Consider the following 20081-nt stretch of genomic DNA (forward strand, 5'->3'; position numbering starts at 1 on the left):
GATTTTGCTTTGAACGCCTAACAGCTCTCAACACATCTGCTCATAGTCTAGCTGACTGATTGCAAGATAAAGACTTATATAAAAAATAAAAATGATTCACTATAATTAATATACAAATCCCTGCACATGTACGATTATAATTTGTAAGTTGAAATTTCGTTTAAAGAAAAAACTGTTTTTAACGGATTAAAGTTATGTATTATTATAAATTTACAATTATTTAACATAATTTTAAATTTACCCGACGTTTCGCGTGCTTTACAGCGTGCGTGGTCACGGTGACTGAAGACAAAAGGTGTTGAATGTCAAAAAGTATATAACTTTAATCCGTTAAAACAGTTTTTTCTTTAAATGTGTAAAGGTTATGTCAATCAAAGACAATATTATGAAATTCCGTTAATGAATTAATTAACAATACTGTTGCTGCAAAATTCAAAATATCTGTTATACTACTATACAGATGGATAACCAATGCATTACTGCTTCACGACAGGATTGCCAGAGTAATTAGCGTAAATTCCATCGCAATTTACTTATTAGCTCAATATACTGAGTATACTAACTTAGGCTGCTGTGCATAACAGCTATTGAAGAGAACATTACATAGCTTGCATACCTGTTAAGTTACAAAAATAATAACGTTCATAAATCAAAACAAGTCATTAATGTGAACAAAAATATAAATTAATTTTGAGATAATGCTGCGTTTTTGTCATAAAAATTAAGTGTTTTGTATAATTAGCAGCCGTTAATGAACTTGCCTATTCATTTAGTATTGACGATTTTATTGTTATTGTAGTGTTTGCCTAGACGCATTCACAAATGCAATTCTATGGTTCTAAAATACATAAAATTTTCATTGTTAAGGGATTAAAATAGTCAAAATTGCGAAAAAAACCCCTGTCAGTCAGTCTAGTGAGCAATCGTTACTTACATTAAAATAGTATTAGAACATGTGGAAAGACAACTGTTATTTATGATCGAAGCAATTTTATAACCATTTTGTTGACAATAATAATATGTATAATAATAATAATATTAACACAATACGTCACCATGAAGTTTAATATATTTTTTTTTAATTATATAATTTTTGTGAATAAAAGAACGCATCATGCGTTGCAAATAAGAATAACATTAGTAGGCATAATCGCTGATAATTTTCCGTACAGACTTAAGTGTTTCATTTCTCTATTCAGATAAAGACATCCTGTGTATATATTTTTAAAATAACTATAGTCTGCTTTGTGAACAAGCAGCCTTAATATCTAGGAAGCTAAATCGGGCGTGTTGTACGTGTGAGGATGACAGATTAGCTCAACCCCATTTATTGAGTGTAGCATATTCCCACAATTTCAATACAATGAAAGCACATACATATGATGGTTGTAAAGAAATAATATAAATGTCTCAGGCACTGTTAATTTTCCATTTTTTATTAGATGTATATGTATATATTTGAATATTTGTGTCAAGTCAAATAAATGGTTTTCATTATCACAGAGTGAATGATTTATTCGTAAAAAAATTAAAATTTTAAATTGTATCAATAATAATTTTTCTTTCAAACATCAGTTTTGTTTATAGAAAAGGAGGCCAACGGGCATGAGGTTAATGTTAGGTGATACTGCAATCCATGTAACCCTTACGGCTCATGCCCACGAGACGGTTTTTCTCCTAAGCCCGTCAAAAATCGGGTCTGCGTCCAGTCGTCTTGTATGGGACACTATGACGCCAACCACACGACGCCGGCGCTAGCCCCGGCGCGGTGAGCCGGCACTAGGTCTCGTGGGCTTGAGCCCTTACGCAGCCAGAAGGCTCGCAAGTAGATTGCAGGCCTTTAAAACCCTAAGTCGAATTGGTTTGATGTATTAATGCATATTTATATGATACTTTAGTTCCAACGACTGCACAATCCTTAACTTGTTGAGCAGGTCAAGTTACAAATTGAGTCACAGAGCCTGTGAAGTAAGTAACGAAGTCAGATAAAAAGAAGCTCTCATCCAAACATACCTTTTTGAAAAAGTTATAAACGTTAATGTCCATAAAAATGTAAATTCCAAAATACTTTGAAATTAATGCAAACTTATTACATCGGAACGTGTTCATAATACTGATAAGTGTCAACATTTCAAAGGGTTAAAAAGCTTTTCACAAACTTGTGAAGGATTTTTCGTGCGTGAAATATCCCAAAGGCACTTAAATTCGCTGAAAAATATCAAAGCTTTGGTAACAATGTGTAACGTTTTATGACAGCAAATTACACAGACAGCAAATAAGAATAATTAATTTTAAGTAAATATTGAAAAGGGTTAGGGGAAAACACTGACGATTACAAATTTATTTTATATTATTTCAAAGAAAATTTATGGACTTTTTGTATATATTCTATATTTTTGGTTATAGAAACTACATGTATAATATATAACTTAAATATTTTTATCACGTCAAATTAAGTAAAATTTTGCATCAGTTTATTATCTAAACGCAGTTAATTTTTCTCCACTAGCGCTATCTGTATTTCATGAAGCAAGCTAGAAGAAATAAGAAAAAATCTAAACTCTGACACGAACCAAAAAGGTTTATATGATAATTTATTTTTACAAAATAAAAAAAGAAGCATGCCTAGGGCTAGCAATTCTCATTTAGTATACTACTAGATGACTACTAGTAAATAGTATAGAGATAGATTACTCAAGTAGGTTTAATTTTTTAATTTAAAAATTAATTTAATATAAAATATAATTTAAATTAAATTAATTTTGAGCTTTAAAAGGGGAAAATGGGCTAGTTAGTCTAATTTTAACGTATAGAAAGTAACGTTTTGTGTATAGTGCCATCTACATTGTTGAAAAAGAAACAGAAATTTTCATACGAACCTAAAAGGTTGACTTCCATAGCGCGGCGGATGACTGAAAATGGCACCCACTCTAGTTCACCCAACGCGCACCAAGATTCACAATTCACAATAGCCCATAAGCCTTGCGCGCCCTCTGGTAAATGGTCCACGATGTATAAAGAGGCTGACAGAATCTGAAAAATATTTTAACTCATTTTGATTCCTACGTAACAGATGGCGTTATGACATCGTTTGCTTTGTCTATATCTGCACTTTTCAGTTCTTTGGAACAATTGAGGCATTGTACTTAAACATTATCATTATGGTCGTACGAGCCCCGACTCGATTAAAACATTAAATTATTCAAAAATGAAGAATTCAAAACTTGAGAATTTGGCAGTTTTTTTAGATTTACAAAATACTTATTAAGGCTATATTTGATTCAACAATATTTTGTCTTAACCCTCATAAGACTATTAAAAACATTATAAAAGTTTTACATAATCTAAACTATCTTACCAGGCTATAAGATATATAGAAAAAATCTATAGAGATACAAACTTGTGTTTCAGAGGTTTCGTCCAGCTGAAGTGTATGTAATCTGCCTGAACAGTCTTCTTTCAGCATATCTGCATCGATGTTTCCAGCCTTATTCTGGAAACCAGCGAAAACATGGTATCCCAAGTCATCCAACCTTCTTGCTAGAGCATTGCCTAGGACATTGTCACATCCAGTAACCAGCACTGCTTTTCCGGCTGCTGTGACCTGAAATTGAAGAAAATTCTAACTTTATAAATAATCATTAAAAAAAATCAGTGGCGCTACAACCTTTTTAGGTCTAAGATTTCTGTATCTGTTTCATGATCATTTGTTAATCTAATAGGCAAGTAGGTGCTCAGCCTCCTGTGTCTGACGCACGCCGTCGACTTTTTGGGTCTAAGGCAAGCCGGTTTCCTCACGATGTTTTCCTTCACCGTTCGAGGGAATGTTAAATAAAAAAAGAAGAAATAAAGTCCATTGGTGCACAGCCGGGGATCGAACCTACGACCTCAGGGATGATGGTCGCACGCTGAAGCCACTAGGCCAACACTGCTCCAATATAAATAGTCATTGGCATGTAATAAATTAGACGTGGCTTTTATAGGTAAACTTTTGATTCCAATTGCCATTTCCGTTGGGACCTCCAATTACATTAAAAGTTTTTTTTAAAGTACCAAATTTGCCTCAAAGATTTACAGTGAAATTGACGCAAACTGTCAGATTACTTTGACAAGACTTTGACACCCCAAAGGCAATATTGTAAATGTTTATTTTTCAAGCTGAACGTCTGCGTCAGTCAGTACGTCATAATGTGTTGCGTAGTTGAATGAATTGCTGTTTTTCAATTGAAAATTGAACGAGGAAATTGGATGACAGGCGAAATATTATATGAAACATAGGCGTATGAAAGTAATCGATTGTAGTGTACAGTATGCGCATTTAAACTTGCTTGTTTTGTACTAGATACTTAAATAAAATATTTTTCTTACGTTTTTACACTATCCTTGAACTTTAAAAAAAACTAACACCGCTGGCTGTACGGCCCAAGCTGTGTGTTTTTCGAATAAAGTTCTGCAAAAGATGTGCCCACATACGCTGAATATAATTAATTGCAAAAAGAAACCATAATAGACATTATAGTTTACAATTTTATTTGTCAATTAAAATAACAATTAGAATGTACGAATGTGACATTTTATGTTCATCTAATTTATAATCAAGACTTTTAAATATATAGTGGTATTTTCTTCAGGTTTTAGATTTCAAAAATTTACCAGAACCACAATGTTATGAGGTATACCTAATTATATTAAAATGTCTCCTCTTTAAAATGTGGAATGCATTCTATTTTCATGCTCATAAATATGCAGACATGACGAAAATATAAAGTTTTCGTCGCAATACTTACGTAAACAAGGAGCGGTACCGTTTTCTTAATTTTTTGAATATAAATATAGCCCGATAAATTTGCTTAAAAATATAAAATTTTACACAAAACTATTTATAATGTGAATGTATGTGGTTTTTGTTTTCAATACGTTATTTTTAATATCTTTTAATAAACCTACAATTCGGGGCTGCAATAGTTATTTCAACCGCTGAGGAAATACAACTTTTCACCTTGGTGTCTTCAGGCAGACCGAGTGGTTCGACTAGTCGAGGATCATCGGACCCTCGTCTGGAGGAAGAGCACCTTGTGTACGCGTGGTATAGTTATTACGTAAATATGTTTTTGTGTCAGTTGGTAGGATATGATTAAAAAGGTTTTATTAAATTCACACACTCAAAGGCTCTACGACTCAAAAATTACTTCAATATTATAAAAGTTTGAATAAAGTAATAAATAGATACTACTCAGAGATTATTATACTAGATCCATTGTTAAATTAACAAAGTACTAAGCACGAACATCAACGTATTTGTATGAATAACAGCACCCTGGAGGCTTTTACAAAAACAAAGATTTATTATATACATATTTTGCGAATTTCTTCGCGTTTTTTATCAAACTCATGGCATCGCTAGAAATCCGACAATATTTTACGTCGTACGAAATAGCCAGTAGACGCCTATTGATGGTAGATGAGATTCCGCCCACAGACGATGACATGAATCTATTTTAGCAAAAGATCAATGCGCTATAAATTTTATTTCGAACAATTCTTTGTTCAACAAACTTACTTGTTTAATTAATTATTTTAATGTGAAACAAACTTTGCCTTGTCTAACTGTAAAGATTGCATTGGAATCAACAGCTTTTTACTTTTATTATATTTTCCGTTGATAAAGCCGTTTATTAAGTTTGTGTTGTCTGAAAAAAAACTGCATTTAGCCTTCACATCCTTTGTTGTTTTTTTATTTTATTTCTTTCCTGTTTTGCATTATTCTGTGGTATGTTAAAAAGTATTTATTATTATTACGTTTAAAATTTTTTTTTTTTAAAACTTAAATTTAAAACAAGATGCACTTCGCCATCAGACAGCAGTCCTTATTTTAGTCTACTAGTTTAAATCTGATATGTACTTTAAATTCCCTTTTAAATTGCTTAAACACGCTAATATTTCGAATTTTAGACGGTAATTTACTCCCAAACCAAACTCTCGTATTTCCATAAAACAGTGTAGAAAAGAATTAAAAATATAATTGTATTGACAACTATATTGTAATGAATTCAATTGTTTAGATAACATATATTCTATGAAAATAACATAATTGATGTTCATTGGATGAGGTTGACGATTGTTATAATAGGAAGCGCGACGAAATGAAGTTTTCGTTAAGAATAGACGTCGACGGCTTGATTGATGGAGGTTATTATAACAGTTGAGTTAATATTTCATTCAGTTAGGCTCGTGAACCAATCACTTTCATTTCAGGATGTAATGTAGTTTGAATACCATTACAGAGAACATGTTTTTTTATGGGACGGATGGTATGCTCGATTTCTCTCTCGTTTAAAAAAGGTCACTTTAGCTTAGCTAAGTGCCAGCCGGTGAGGTACACTCTTTTCTTTGTGATTTTTTACAATCTTAATTTAAAAAAAAAACTATTGCAAGAACGTATTTTAATCCGTAAAAAGCGCCCATTTTAAGGCACGCTGAATGCGTGACTTCTAATATTTAAATATGTTAATTTTTATAACGATTTCTCGACCAAGTCACGCAGTACTATTTGCATGCCATACGATGACAATTGCGTGAAAAACATTTATAAATGGCTCTGCGGTTGGATTTTGTTAATAAGTATTTCTTAGTAATCTTAATTAGTCTAAAATCTTGATATGGCACGATTGTATTACTGACTTGGAGCTATTATTAATTATTGAAAACAAATTATAGTACTAAATAGCAATAATAGCACAATAGTATATAATTCGTTTTACCTATTTTATTAAATTCTTAAGTAGTTCATGTGCACTTTTTATTATATTTTTTTTCATGTATCCTTTATTAGTTTAGTTTGTTTTTTGTTCCTGTTTAGTTTCTTTTTCTGAACAACTATATGTATTTTTTTTTCTTTTCTTACAGTGAAAGAGATAAGCCGCCAGTTGCTCTCCTTTTTATTTAATTATGTCAATTGTACTTTATTAATACGCAACGAAGTTTTAATAAATAAATAAAAATAAAATAGATGGACATGTCTATCTATCTCTGTATCTATATATTTCTGTCTTAAATTGTTGTTTAAATGTAATGCGTCGTGGCTTCTCCACTAAGGTTGGAGCCCTGTTTTGTTGTTGCCTATGACAAAACATTGTATATATTTTATTGAATAAAATTAAAATAAATCAAGAATATCTTTAAATAGATACTCGCCCAGAACAGTCCATGCATCGGCCGTTAGCCTATTTTTATATTAGACTTTCGTATGGAATGACGTAAGCGTTGCAATGAGGTTGGCACAACTCGCTATTTCTATAATTCGATCGCACGGCCCGAGGGCCAGTATTGATTGGAGTTGAAACTAAATGAACATTGAAAGGAATTAATTAGCCTTTACCGCTTCTATGGCTGAAGCTCATTTAATAGCAATTTATTTTTATGTAACTTCTAAAGCATGATTCAAGAAATACGTGTATAGGTGTGAGTTATTTTTCAGCAAGTAATATCAATAAAGACGTTGACAAAAGCAAATAATAAATAAAGAATATAGATATTTCTTAGCTATGTCGTCGTCTACTATGTCATCATGGACGCAAAATTCATGCATATAGTAAACTAAATTTGATCAAAATGGAGATATAATTTCAATAAAGATCTTTTACTGACTTTAATTTCAATTTTTTTAAATATATGTTGGAGGATGGTTGGGACATACGAGCTTTTTCATTTATAAAATGATGTTTTAATTTATTTTTATTTTCATATCCCTATAATATTAAAATTTTTATGCTAAATACGCCAATATAATATATTTAACCAATGAATAACCTGCAGAGTTACCCTCTCAAGTAATCAAAGTAACCGTATTTCTTTAATATCGTAAAACGCCAGATAAATTTAGCCATGATTTCATTCCACCATTGTGCTCCATTAGTTGAATTTATAGAGTCAATTCCCTATGGGCGGCTGTGACCTTTACCTGAATTCATCTGAGTAATTATTTGTGGGACGTAAAGTGTAAAGTGAATGATGAATATGAATAGTTAAAATTTCACGAGGGAAATTTGGACATGTAAATTTCATTAGTAGATTTACAATCTCATTTTATGTATAGTGCGGTACCTATAATATTTGAAGTATCATAGAACATAAGATGCCGTAGCCAGAGTACACAGTTCAATTGTTAAAAAAAAATTAAGACTTTCTAAATAAATTTTGTACTAGCTCCACCTCATATAAATAGAATAAACTAAAATTAAATGGTTGCTAGATCTCCAATGTTGCCAAGATACAGCATAAAACATATATAGTGTTTATTTATACTAACGCGCTCGTATTTGTGTTCCAATTCTTGTAATAAATCCTTCAATGTAACTATCAATTACTTAAGTGTAAATAATACTGATATTTACTAATAATACTGTTAAAACAAATACGAATTGTAATAAATTGAATCTCTAGGAAACGATTGTAATCGCATCATGTCAATTAAAGTTTAATTTTCTTTTAAAAGATTACTAAAAAGAAGGTTAAAAGGATTTAGTTTAAACGTTCCATAATCTTCAATTATTTAAAACGTATTGCGTCATATAGTAAATCATTAATAATCGGGATAAGATATACAAAAACTTATGTATGCTTACTTGGTTTATGCTACTGTTATTAATGACGATATTAGCTAATATGAAATTATTTTGTACCTACATTGTGTATAATAACTAATAAATAACGCAGCATGTTTAATAGCCATCAACTAAAATTAATACGTAGGTCTTAGTAAAATTCAATGTAATTTATGGATACACAGTTATGTATTAAAAGCAAATTTAAATATTCACAAAGTGATTCACAAAGTGAATATTCAATAGATAAGTAGACCTGAAATGTTTTTTCTATTCTAGTAATTGACGTTGCAATAAATTAAGCTAAAATTGTTTAAAGCAATGTGGCGTAAATTAAGTGTTATATTAAATTATTTTAATTATTATGAAAATTTTAACTGTTTAAGTTGGGTTCTACAGCCTGGAAAATACCAGACAAGTGATCGCGGATGTTCTTAAAACTGATCCGATCTGTTAGAGAATTACATTTTTTGTTTTGTTTTATGTAATTTGGAATAAGTAAGCGGTCAGACGAGTGTATCATTGCCTTGTTACCTGGTGTGGATACATTCGATAAATTCCGGTAAAATTGTCAATTATCTTCCTATAATTACTTCGCATTAATAAAATACATATTTACAATTGGGACCGAGAATGTGCACACGAGAATAAATCCCATATGTCACAATGCAAAACGTATATTGGCCGTTTTTATTGAATGTTGTACTTAGACCTTAGTTACGACTCAAAATCTTGCCCAAAATTCTAATCACTTTCACTTACAAATAATCTCACTAACAACTATTTGTTATCATGTTTATTTCATAGGTGGGCAAAAATCTACAAAATTGTGTACCGTGTGGTAAAAATTCAATAAATTCTTTTTAAAATTGTAAACTTGAAAGCCCTTAAATCCCGTTAAGGCAGACACATGAATCTGCTAAAATTAGAAAAATATATTTCAATTTGAAAACTCAAATAAATTCCCCGACACGCATGGCACACATAATTCAGGATTAGGTCGTCACTTTATCTTGAGATTTCTTTGTCCTGAGAACAATTTTACGATAATAGCTTTTGTAAAATACTCATACGAAAATAAAACCATATTTATTATTTAACTAATAAATCGAATGTATTATGAATAAGCTTTGTAAATATTATAATCTATGAGAATTTGTGGCAATGAATTTTGAATATTGTTCGCAAGAACAGATAGTAATAAATAATTTTTTTATATAAAAACAATACTGATAGTCTTTCAAAATAAGATCAATAGGCTAACTAGTATGGGATGCCTAAAACCTGTGTTCGAATCCCGTTGTGTACTAAGGGATTTTTTGGGCGTATTTTTTAAAAATTAACCTTGCATATACGTTAAAGGTACACATCATGAGGAAACTTATATATCCTATTCTCAATAATCGACCAGGTACGGAAAGCTCTCAACAACACCGAACATTCAATCTTTATTAGATTCTACTCTGTTTATTTCTGGGAGCTATGCAATGAAGTGCCAATTGACATGTCTATAAAACGCCGAAAGTGGAAATGGGTGGGCTCCGGAGGGATCCAATTCACATTGCAATCCTCAAAAACAGACCTAGCAACGGAGCATCATTGCAGAGGCGAAGGAAGCTGGAATGACGTGGAATAAAATTAAGAGAGCTGCCCAGGACCGATCAGGCTGGTTTTCTATGCTGGATACCCTCTGCCCTTAGGGGACATATAACCTTAGTAAGTCAATCTTAGTTAAGGACTTAGAAAATTTAATATCATCATTTGAAATTTATATAGCGTTTTTACAAACTTTTCCAATGAGTTAAAAATGGCTCAATCAAAATGTATTTATAGTTTTCAATAAAAGCTCAACTTTCTATTATTTTTACGTTTAATATTCATATTTTATACGGCAACGAGCTATTCTATAATTGTACGTTTTAATCTAGGTTCTACTTTGAGCTGGCCAGATTCAAATTAGACTTAAATATACCTCTTGTCTGTGTTGGTCTTGTCGGTCGAGTTAAATTTAAAATTAACATGAATTCAAATTAAAATATGTATTATTGTTTTCATCATTCGTATTCATTTGGAGATGGTATTTGTGACAATGCATAGAAAAATAGTTTAATATACAAAAAACGACTCTTCTTACGACTTTTGATCCCCGTATTTTTTTATAGAAAATCGAGTCTAAAAACTGTTAGATTTTTTCGCAATATGTACATATCTATTATCGACTCTTTATTATATGGTTGTATACGTAGATTTGTGAAATTAGATTTTGAGTAACTATTTCATATCAACTTTATAATTTTGGTTTTTTAAATAAACCACCCATCGTTATCACTACAAAGTGTTGATTTTAGTATCCACATCTTTCGTAAAAATTAACACATTATATTAAAAATAGAATGTAAATTATTGAGTATGCATTACACATTAACATTATGTCCACACTCCAGAAATAAAACAGGAGATAAAATAATGCATAAAATTTAATAAGCTTAATGTAAAATGATGGTCAGGTACTGGGTAATATTAGCTCTGTCTAAAATTAGATAAACGTGCAAATATGTGTGTGTACTCTGTACCTGAAGCTCTGCACCCTACTACCATGTTTCACCGTAAATTTGTGGCCTGAATAAGTATTATGTATATGGTACGTAGAATTATTCATCCTCTGTTATTAATTTCCATAAACATCTTGAAGACCAGGATGTTCATCTTTTCAACAGCATTGGGCAACAACAGGAGTTGTTCGGATTTATACCTTTATAAAATTCCACTCGTATCACCTCGACGTCCGTCGTTCCACAACTGAGCGTTATTTAATGCAATTTTTTCACTACGTGGAACCAGCTCCTCGCTGAAGTATTTCCGAACCAATTCGTCTTAGGGTTATTAAAGAAAAGAGCGTACCTATTCCTAAAAGGCCGTGAGCACTCGTGAACCCTCTGCCATTGAGTGTCTATGGGCGGCGGTATCATTAACATCAGAGCGAGCCTCTGGCCCGTTTGCCCATGTTCTATTAAAAATAATAATAATAAGGGAATGAATTGGTAATTTTCTCCAACGGTTTTTTGAAGTCGGGTAAAAATAATGTAACAGCTAAATTTTAACAGTGTTATCTCATTGTAATATATTTTCCAACATACAGATTGCAATCCTCGGAAAATGAACTCCAACATCATATGAATTCTTAGGCTTTATATTGTATTTTATAGAAGATGTTAGAACTACAAGCATTAAATATATAACAATCACATCTTAAAATGCTGAAATAATATATTAGAACCAAAAATAACATAGACTTTTAGTGAATAGTCCATAGCTTAGAATAAACATAAGAACTAGTAGTACGGCCCCTTGCTATTAACTTGTTTTACTGGCCCATTCATAATGGACCCAACATTGACCCTACATAGTTCAACATTATTCCGTCCATTCATTTTGTCGCTGCGATTTTCCTTAAGAAATCTTAACTTATTATGTCGGGAACGTGAGGAGGTTGCATTACAAATTGAAAGAGACACAGAGCAGTGGCAAGGCACGCGCTTCTCAAACCTGAATTTGTGCATTCGAATCACGGCTGTGCACTGATAGATGTTCCTTTATGTGCGCTGGTATGGTGAAAGAATTCTAGGAATGTCTTTCTGAATTGACATTCAGAAGTGTACTATGTTCTTTATATAAAGAGTCTCTACTCAAAAGGGAACTAAATCAAAGTTGGAGGAAAGCCGTTCTTATTTTCCTGCTCTGCAACCGCACCAGCTTTAGTGCTTGTTCGAGGTAGGTAAGACGAGGCTAACGTCTCAACACAAGTAGCATCCCATATATTGCCATCGTCCCTACTGAAGCCTGTTGGCTCCAATATGGCTGGAATATCGACGGAGGCAAGAGAGTGACATGTGATGTCGTAGAGCGCGGCGTGATAAGAATATTTAGACACAAATGTAGTGGTCTACTTGTCTATAAAGGGCAAATAATGAAGGAAATCGATGCGAAAAGCTGGGGACGAGACCAATCATTGTAGCGTTATTGCAATTTTGTTATTATTTTGTGATGCAGAGGGCTTCCCACGTAGGAGTAAAATCACATAAATAAAATGAGTCATGAATCGTGATTTGCTTCTTTTGAGTCACTTTTCCTTTAAGTTGCTGACGTGTGACTCAGCTTTGAAAAGTATTTGTACAAATAGTTTGGCAAATTTTATCTCCGACATAAACTGTGTTATGTAAATCGTGCTATTGTTCACCCACGTAAGAGCATGACCTTTTAGATAAATATGGGACTATGGCTATAAACGCCTACGTCTTCCTTCAGGACGCTTGCCAGTTAAGTTGTTTTTTGTTCAAATCTAGGTTAGATAGAGACCGACGAACATTAATGTGGAAACTTTCGCTCGGATTCCGATGGAAATTATGTTAAAATTTTGGTACTTTAAATTCAACGTTACTTACAAAATGAACGAACCTTAATGAATATTTTCTTATGCACAAACACACATTATTATAAAAGATACAAAAATAGGTTTGAGCTACCTTTTACTGAACTTAGAAAATTATCATTCGATTTTCGAATTAAAGATGTCGTCTAAAATGTATAATGGAAAAGGCTTTAGTTATCCAAAGATAAACTTCCTTGAGAGAAACTATCTTCGTTTGACGAGACCAACTTTTTTCTATGACCTTTGTTATATAAATATTTTAATAGAATTATTCGATATTCAAAACCGCGTTAAATAAAGGTTATCTCTCATAACTCCGTAACATCGCATACAATCAATTATCGAAAGGTCATACCCACAATCAGACATTTAAGCAATTAGTCTAACACAATATTACAATCAAGTGTGAATCTGCTAATCAAACATTACTGCTACATTCAAAGGAAACTTATTCGGCACGTGTGAACTTGTTAGAGGATTATCGTAGTTAAGCGATGGCTGTCTACGTTCATATAGTAATTAGGGTACTGTAACACCCACTTTACTGTGTAGTTGATATTTAGATAATGATCCCACAAGAGGCGGTACATCATAACGTAGGTTGCAGCATTTTAAACTTTAAACTACCTTGCTTAAAAGTGAATATAATATATATTATGGAAAATGCCTCGTATATGGTTATTAATATATTATGTTATAAACGATGACGTCGTGAGTTGGAAACAAAATACGCATCGGAAGTATGATAATTAGTAAGATATGAGTGGGAGTAATATTTTCATACCATATTATCGTCATTCAAGATATTTATGAGGTTATTTTTATTCTTGTGTTTGTTTTTTATCTGTATAACAAATTTTTGTATTGGAAAACCACCATCAGAATTTTCCTTTTACTGATTTATACAATACACACTGATAAGCGAAAGCCTACGTAAAAGCTTTAACAAACTTAAAAATTAATTTCATTGGCTTCCATTGATAGCTTACAAAGAAACAATTAAGTACGTCCTTAAAAAGCCAAATTGTTTGTGTTTTTATGACGCACAAAGTTTTTAATTAAGTATTGTTTTAAAAGAAAATGTACGATTTACAATGAGACAAAGAACAAATTGTTTCACAAAAAGAAAACATAGCCAAGGTAAAACCTCTTTTGTTTGAGTTGCCCTAAAACGTGACATATTGATGTAAGTGGGGTTTCAACTCTTTTAAGGAATAAGAAATAAAAGCCTTCATCATTAATTTATATTAATTATAAAACACTTATTTATTATTATGTTTTTGTGAATTTTATTGTGTGTACCATGTGGTACAATAGTCAAACTATAATTTTTATTTTCCGAACCATTGACAAAGGTTCAATAATAATTAATGCATTTAAATATAATACAGATTACTATTTTAGTAATTAAATACGGTAAAAAAATGAACTACGCAACTACGAAATAAAATGGTATTTGTAACTTTTACGTTTCGTGAGCGTTTTTAAAGTGTTTATAGACTTCATCAAGATTATACTTCGTTTTGTGTTACATACACGGGATTGTACAAATAATATCAAAAGTATTAAGTAATCAAAATACATACACATTATTTCTCTCGATATGAATATATATTATAACTAGCAGACTCGGCCAAGCGTTGCTGTGGCTAAGGTTTTTATGATATTACATAGTAGTAAACTATTCAAGGGAAACGGTAGGAGAACACCAGTCATGGAGACCACCATGCTTTTTTGGTGGTTATGCCATTAAACTGTAGCTTATGTGAAACGTTAGTACTTTCAACACTGTTAGAATTGTGACTGTCAAATAATAAACAAATAATTTGCAATAAAATAATATTGCGGGTATAAATTAAGATGGTATCCTATCTTTTAAGTTAGGTCAAGCTGCACACGGCGTGCAAATTTGATTGAAATCGGTTAAGTAGTTTAGGAGTCCATAGCGGACATACAACGTGACGCGTAATTTATATAATATTAAGATTATTCAATATTGTACTGATCGCAATTTGAAGTTGTATAAATTGTTATTAAAGCCTCTTAATTGGAAAAACCCCATGTTGGTTACACAAAGAAGATGCATCCGAAGAACTTTGATGTATCAAGTGTAGCAAACATAGATACATTGTTCAGAAGCGTATCTGAATGGTTTCAGTGTTGCCCTCGGGACGGACTTTCTACTCAGAAACATACAGTTATATTGAAAATTGTTATTCAGGTCTAAATTTCTTACATAATTTATATTTCGTTTTCAGTATAATATTGTTTTGTATACAGGGTTATTGATAAGTCAACCTATTCCCGTTAGGAGATAATAGGAGTGACTATTTGCGATAATTTTATATATGCTTTATGAAGAACTGTACCTTTTTTTTTCAAAATAAATTACCGATAAACAAAATTTATTGATAAACACGTATAAATTTAAATCTCATCTTCTGATTTATAAACACGGTAAAACACTGGTTTTATGAAGATTAAAACAATTATCGGTCCAAATTTAAAAATGCGTGACGAAAACGATGTTTTTGGAGTTTACTCCTTAAGAAACGATTTGAGTTATAAGGCCCGGTACGGAAATTTTATGAGGAGTAAAATCAAGTGTAACACGAAAAGTTGAGGCGTTATGTAGAAAGAGACAAACACATAGAGTTTACTCCTTAAGAAACGATTTGAGTTATAAGGCCCGGTACGGAAATTTTATGAGGAGTAAAATCAAGTGTAATACGAAAAGTTGAGGCGTTATGTAGAAAGAGACAAACATATATATCTGTAGGATTGAACGTGTAAAAGAATGAGATGGAATACATTACACAGACTTTTCTATTTTGAATTCACGTTTTGACAGCCACGTTACAACATTGTCAGTGTTGACAGGTGTAAAAAATAAAAGTAGATTGTCTAGCGTGCCATAGAGTTTTGTCAATAGTAATGGTCAGTGAAATTAAAACTAAAAAGATTGTTCATTCTTATTCTTCTCTTACTATAAAGGTAACTTTGGTCACAGAAAGAAAATCCTATTTGGGCATAGATGATGTAGGTACGTTTTATTACTACTACAAACATTTATATTATAAAAACATATATTCTTACCACCTTTAGTATGAAAATATGGTCGACAGCCACAGAACATTATCGCCATTTTATCGTTCGTAAGGAGTAAACTCCAATCGTGCGTCGTAGCTGACACACACACACTTTTTTTAAAAATATATTTTAAGAAACTTGGTTTGTAGATGTTTTAAAAATATAACCATTTTCTTAGCTCTCCATCAATGCATAACAACAAAGCGGACCCGACAGACGTTGTCCTGTACACACACATCTTAAATACAAAACTTTAATCTTACAAAAACAAACAAAAATCATCTAATTCTAAATAATATGAACTATTCTCGAATTCATTTAAACTTTCATCAAAATCGGTCTATCCATTTATTGCATTACGGCTTTGTCGGGAAAGATTCGATCGTCTTGGTCGGGATGATAATATCGGCACGATAAGCGAATAGAAACTCGAAATAAATACATCCATCGATCAACTTCAAAACTTCTAATTGTCAAATTTTCAATCAAACTTAACCAATGATAACATTTCGTTTATATGTCAGTTGCGTTTTGATATTCCGTGTCAGTTGCGTTTTGTTGTACCATTTTTAACAAATGAACGGCTAGGTTTTGACTGATAACTTTTTAGTTTTTCTGTTGCGTTATGTTATACCACGTTTTATGTCACGTCCCACGGAAGCAGGATAAAGTCCTGTGTCCGTCTTCTGGTTCTAAGCTACCTCCCCACCAAATTTCAGCCAAATCGGTTCAGCCGTTTTCATGTTATAAATAGTGTAACTAACACGACTTTCTTTTATATGTATAATAATTATGATAAAGACACCTTTGAGTTTACTCACCTAGTTATACAAGTTGAAGATTGGAAATTGAATCTCCAATTTCCGATTAGCCGAGTAAGGTTTGTATTACAGACCATAACTTAAATTAATTGTGATCTCAATGTTCGTGAAACTGTTTCTATTGTGATTTTATACAAGTACGCTTACTCTATAGAACCTTATAAATGTTACTGAAATTCGTTACTAACCTTCAAGTTATGGTAGAACCAGAGAGATCCAGTCACCGATATGGAAAACCAGAGGAAAAGTGTGAAGACGGAGATTTGGCTGATGTGTAAAGCGTTTAGGAGCGCAGAGAGGACCACAGCCAGGGCGTGGCATAAAACGATCGGCAGAGCGCATCTATCTATTATATCCCAAGGCACTTCCTGGAAAAAAATATTTTAAATCTATCAATAACAGCATTGCGTTTGCAAATTTAATATCCTTATATTATTAAGTAGGCTGCTAGTGTTTTGGCTTTACAGGGCTCCATTTTTTAAATCTGTCATACAGGGATAATGATTCTAATGGTGAAAAAGTTTTTGAAATTGGTCGAGCAGATTGTTAATATATTTTTTTAAAACCATACAAATCTTTCCTCAAATAAATTATTCGTCTAGAATAATTATAGATAAATCAATGACTTATTTATTCTCCTAACATTTCAATTTACATTTTAGTTAATAATTAGAAGCGCAAACCAAACGTTAGCAATAGCACACTTGAAGCTAAAAGGAGCCGTTTAGTTTTTCCCACAATAATAAATTGAAATATAACATTCTCGTTTCCGATAATATCCAATTGCTCGACTACACTTAAATTCTTTATAGGTAACAGAACTGTCACTTAGATTTAAGAACCCTTAAATAAGTCAACCCTTAAGTAAGTTATTTTTTTGTTAATCCAGTGTCGCAACCCCACTAACCCCAATTTTATGTTATAAGCTCATGTTTTAAACGATTAAATCCAGTTGACACTCAGCTTCAAACAAAGGGTTTCATTTAACATACATTTCAAGATACACATTACTACAATAACAACCGCCACCGAACTTAGTCAATATAAACACAATTTGTACGAATGTGTACTTAAGTAAAACAGTGTGATTTAGTTTTAGATTAAATGGGTATGGACAAAGGACTAATTTTGTATACATTTTATACAAGAATATTTAATATAAATCACTTAAAACGAGTATTCCTAAATTGTCCTAACTTAGTTTACCTACAGGTTGAAAACAAATTACTGTTATACATATTATACCTGCAGATGTATAATTTTAAATTAAAAATGAAGTCAAATATATATACATATTGTACAGTAATAGGCACGTACGTATGTATTAAAAATATGGTAGCAGCCGTCATTATCACTATGACAAATGAACTGTCAAAACATGTGAATAAACCTTGAATAAACGAGTTTTAACATACAAACATAATCTACACATCCTTCTATGATATGTATATGTTTTTAAGTTAAACTAATACTAAATATATTCAATAAAAAAGCATATTGTGTCTAAGTTATAAATCAAACGTGTACTTTAATTTGAATGTAGATTTATAAAAAAAATTTGAGAATACTAACTAGCCCAATTAGAAGAACGGTCACCTTCATTGGGGCATTTTCTAAACGCTCAGAAAATAATTAGAGACTTACAATACCTACTCAAAGCATCTTGAAACTCAAATTATCTTTACCTTTAATCTTTTAGTCGGATTAAACAATCGGAAGAGGGTCGGATTATCCCAAGCTTATACCAGGACAGAGATTTATTTTGGAAAACATGCCCCTTCATTGTGATTACCGTCGAAGAGGTCAAGGTTTAGGTTGAAACTTCATTCAAAAGTTTATTTCATCAATAATAGTAGCGGTCTATTAATTGAAGTTGAGATAATTTAGATTTTTTTATCATTTAACAAAAAAAATTAATAGTCCTGATAACCACTATTACTCGCCTTGCTGTCTTCATGCAAGAGATTATGTTCAATTAGGAAATAATTGGATCCCGATCCAATAGAACATACTGAATATTTGTTTAGTTTAAAAAATTGGATGCTAGGAAGAAACTCGAGACTGTCTCCTGACAACAATCTCCATATATATAAAGTCACCCTAAAGCCCACTTGGGCTCCAACTGTGGGGCAGTGCAAGTGATCTCGTACCAACATATATATACTACAGCGACAACAGAACAAGATCCTTAAAGAAATTGCAAAAGTACCATGGCACATAACCAACAACGAAGTTCACGAACTCCTTAAAATGAGATCTATCAAGGAGGTAATCCGGTTAACCTGTCACCCGAACGAACTTGCTCGACAACTCACCATAAAACAGTATATAAGACGACGTAAACGTCTCCACATTCTAGACCTAGAAGACAGGCAGTAGCTCTAGGCAGAAGAAGAGTAGATGCTTTCAATGGGAAGCCACTCCACATGATAGCAGCACAGAACAGATTCGCTGATAGACTTAGGGCTGATTGAAAATACCCGCAGAAAAAAAAGTTTAAAAATTGTATATAAGTTGATATGTCCATTTATTGATTACAACTAAAATATTATTATATGGCTAACATGATGTAATGGTTGCAGCTCCTTACAAACATTGTGTAAAACAAAAAACTTGGCGATTAAAAAGAGTGTCGAAGAGTTTATTGCCAGTCCTTCTCTTCCATTCTACGCCCTTGATTTGTGAACTGTCAGTAAATGTAAAATTAGAAGCATTTATATTAATATATATTTCTTTTTTGACGTTAATAAATGTACATTGTGTTACCTATATGAATAAATTATTTTGATTTGATTTTTTTAAGATAAGTAAAATAATAACAGATCAAGAAAAATAGCTATGAATCTAGAATTCATAAATTTAAAGGTCATGCATCGATATTCAGATGAGAAAATTTATCGTCTTTTAACACTTATATTGAAATGGCAAGCCACACGAGTAATAACGGAAACTATAACATTTTATAGAAATAGTAAAAATTTTATTGCTATTAAATTTTACTGTGATTACATAACCAGGAATACGAGTTCCGATGTATATAATGCAAACAAATTATATTCAATTCCAAGGATTTTGTAGTTTTAGATGTGAAGTTCGCTGAAATTTACAAAACTTTATTACTAATAAGAACTAATAAGA

At 31.9% G+C, this 20081-nt stretch overlaps 1 protein-coding gene across 2 annotated transcripts in view; it reads right to left on the reverse strand.

The window, feature by feature from the left end:
- LOC125059283 (D-beta-hydroxybutyrate dehydrogenase, mitochondrial) overlaps positions 1–20081 on the reverse strand; it is a 51021-nt gene that overhangs the window by 17927 nt on the left and 13013 nt on the right. For both annotated transcript variants that reach the window (XM_047663662.1, XM_047663654.1), the window contains exons 3-5: positions 17132–17311; positions 3401–3604; positions 2880–3033 (exon numbers count right to left, since the gene is read on the reverse strand). In XM_047663662.1, the coding sequence (XP_047519618.1) occupies positions 2880–3033; positions 3401–3604; positions 17132–17311 (538 nt within the window). The remainder of the gene's footprint in view (positions 1–2879; positions 3034–3400; positions 3605–17131; positions 17312–20081) is intronic.

This window comes from Pieris napi, chromosome 2 (genome assembly GCF_905475465.1).
Source record: "Pieris napi chromosome 2, ilPieNapi1.2, whole genome shotgun sequence".
Lineage (NCBI taxonomy): Eukaryota > Metazoa > Arthropoda > Insecta > Lepidoptera > Pieridae > Pieris > Pieris napi.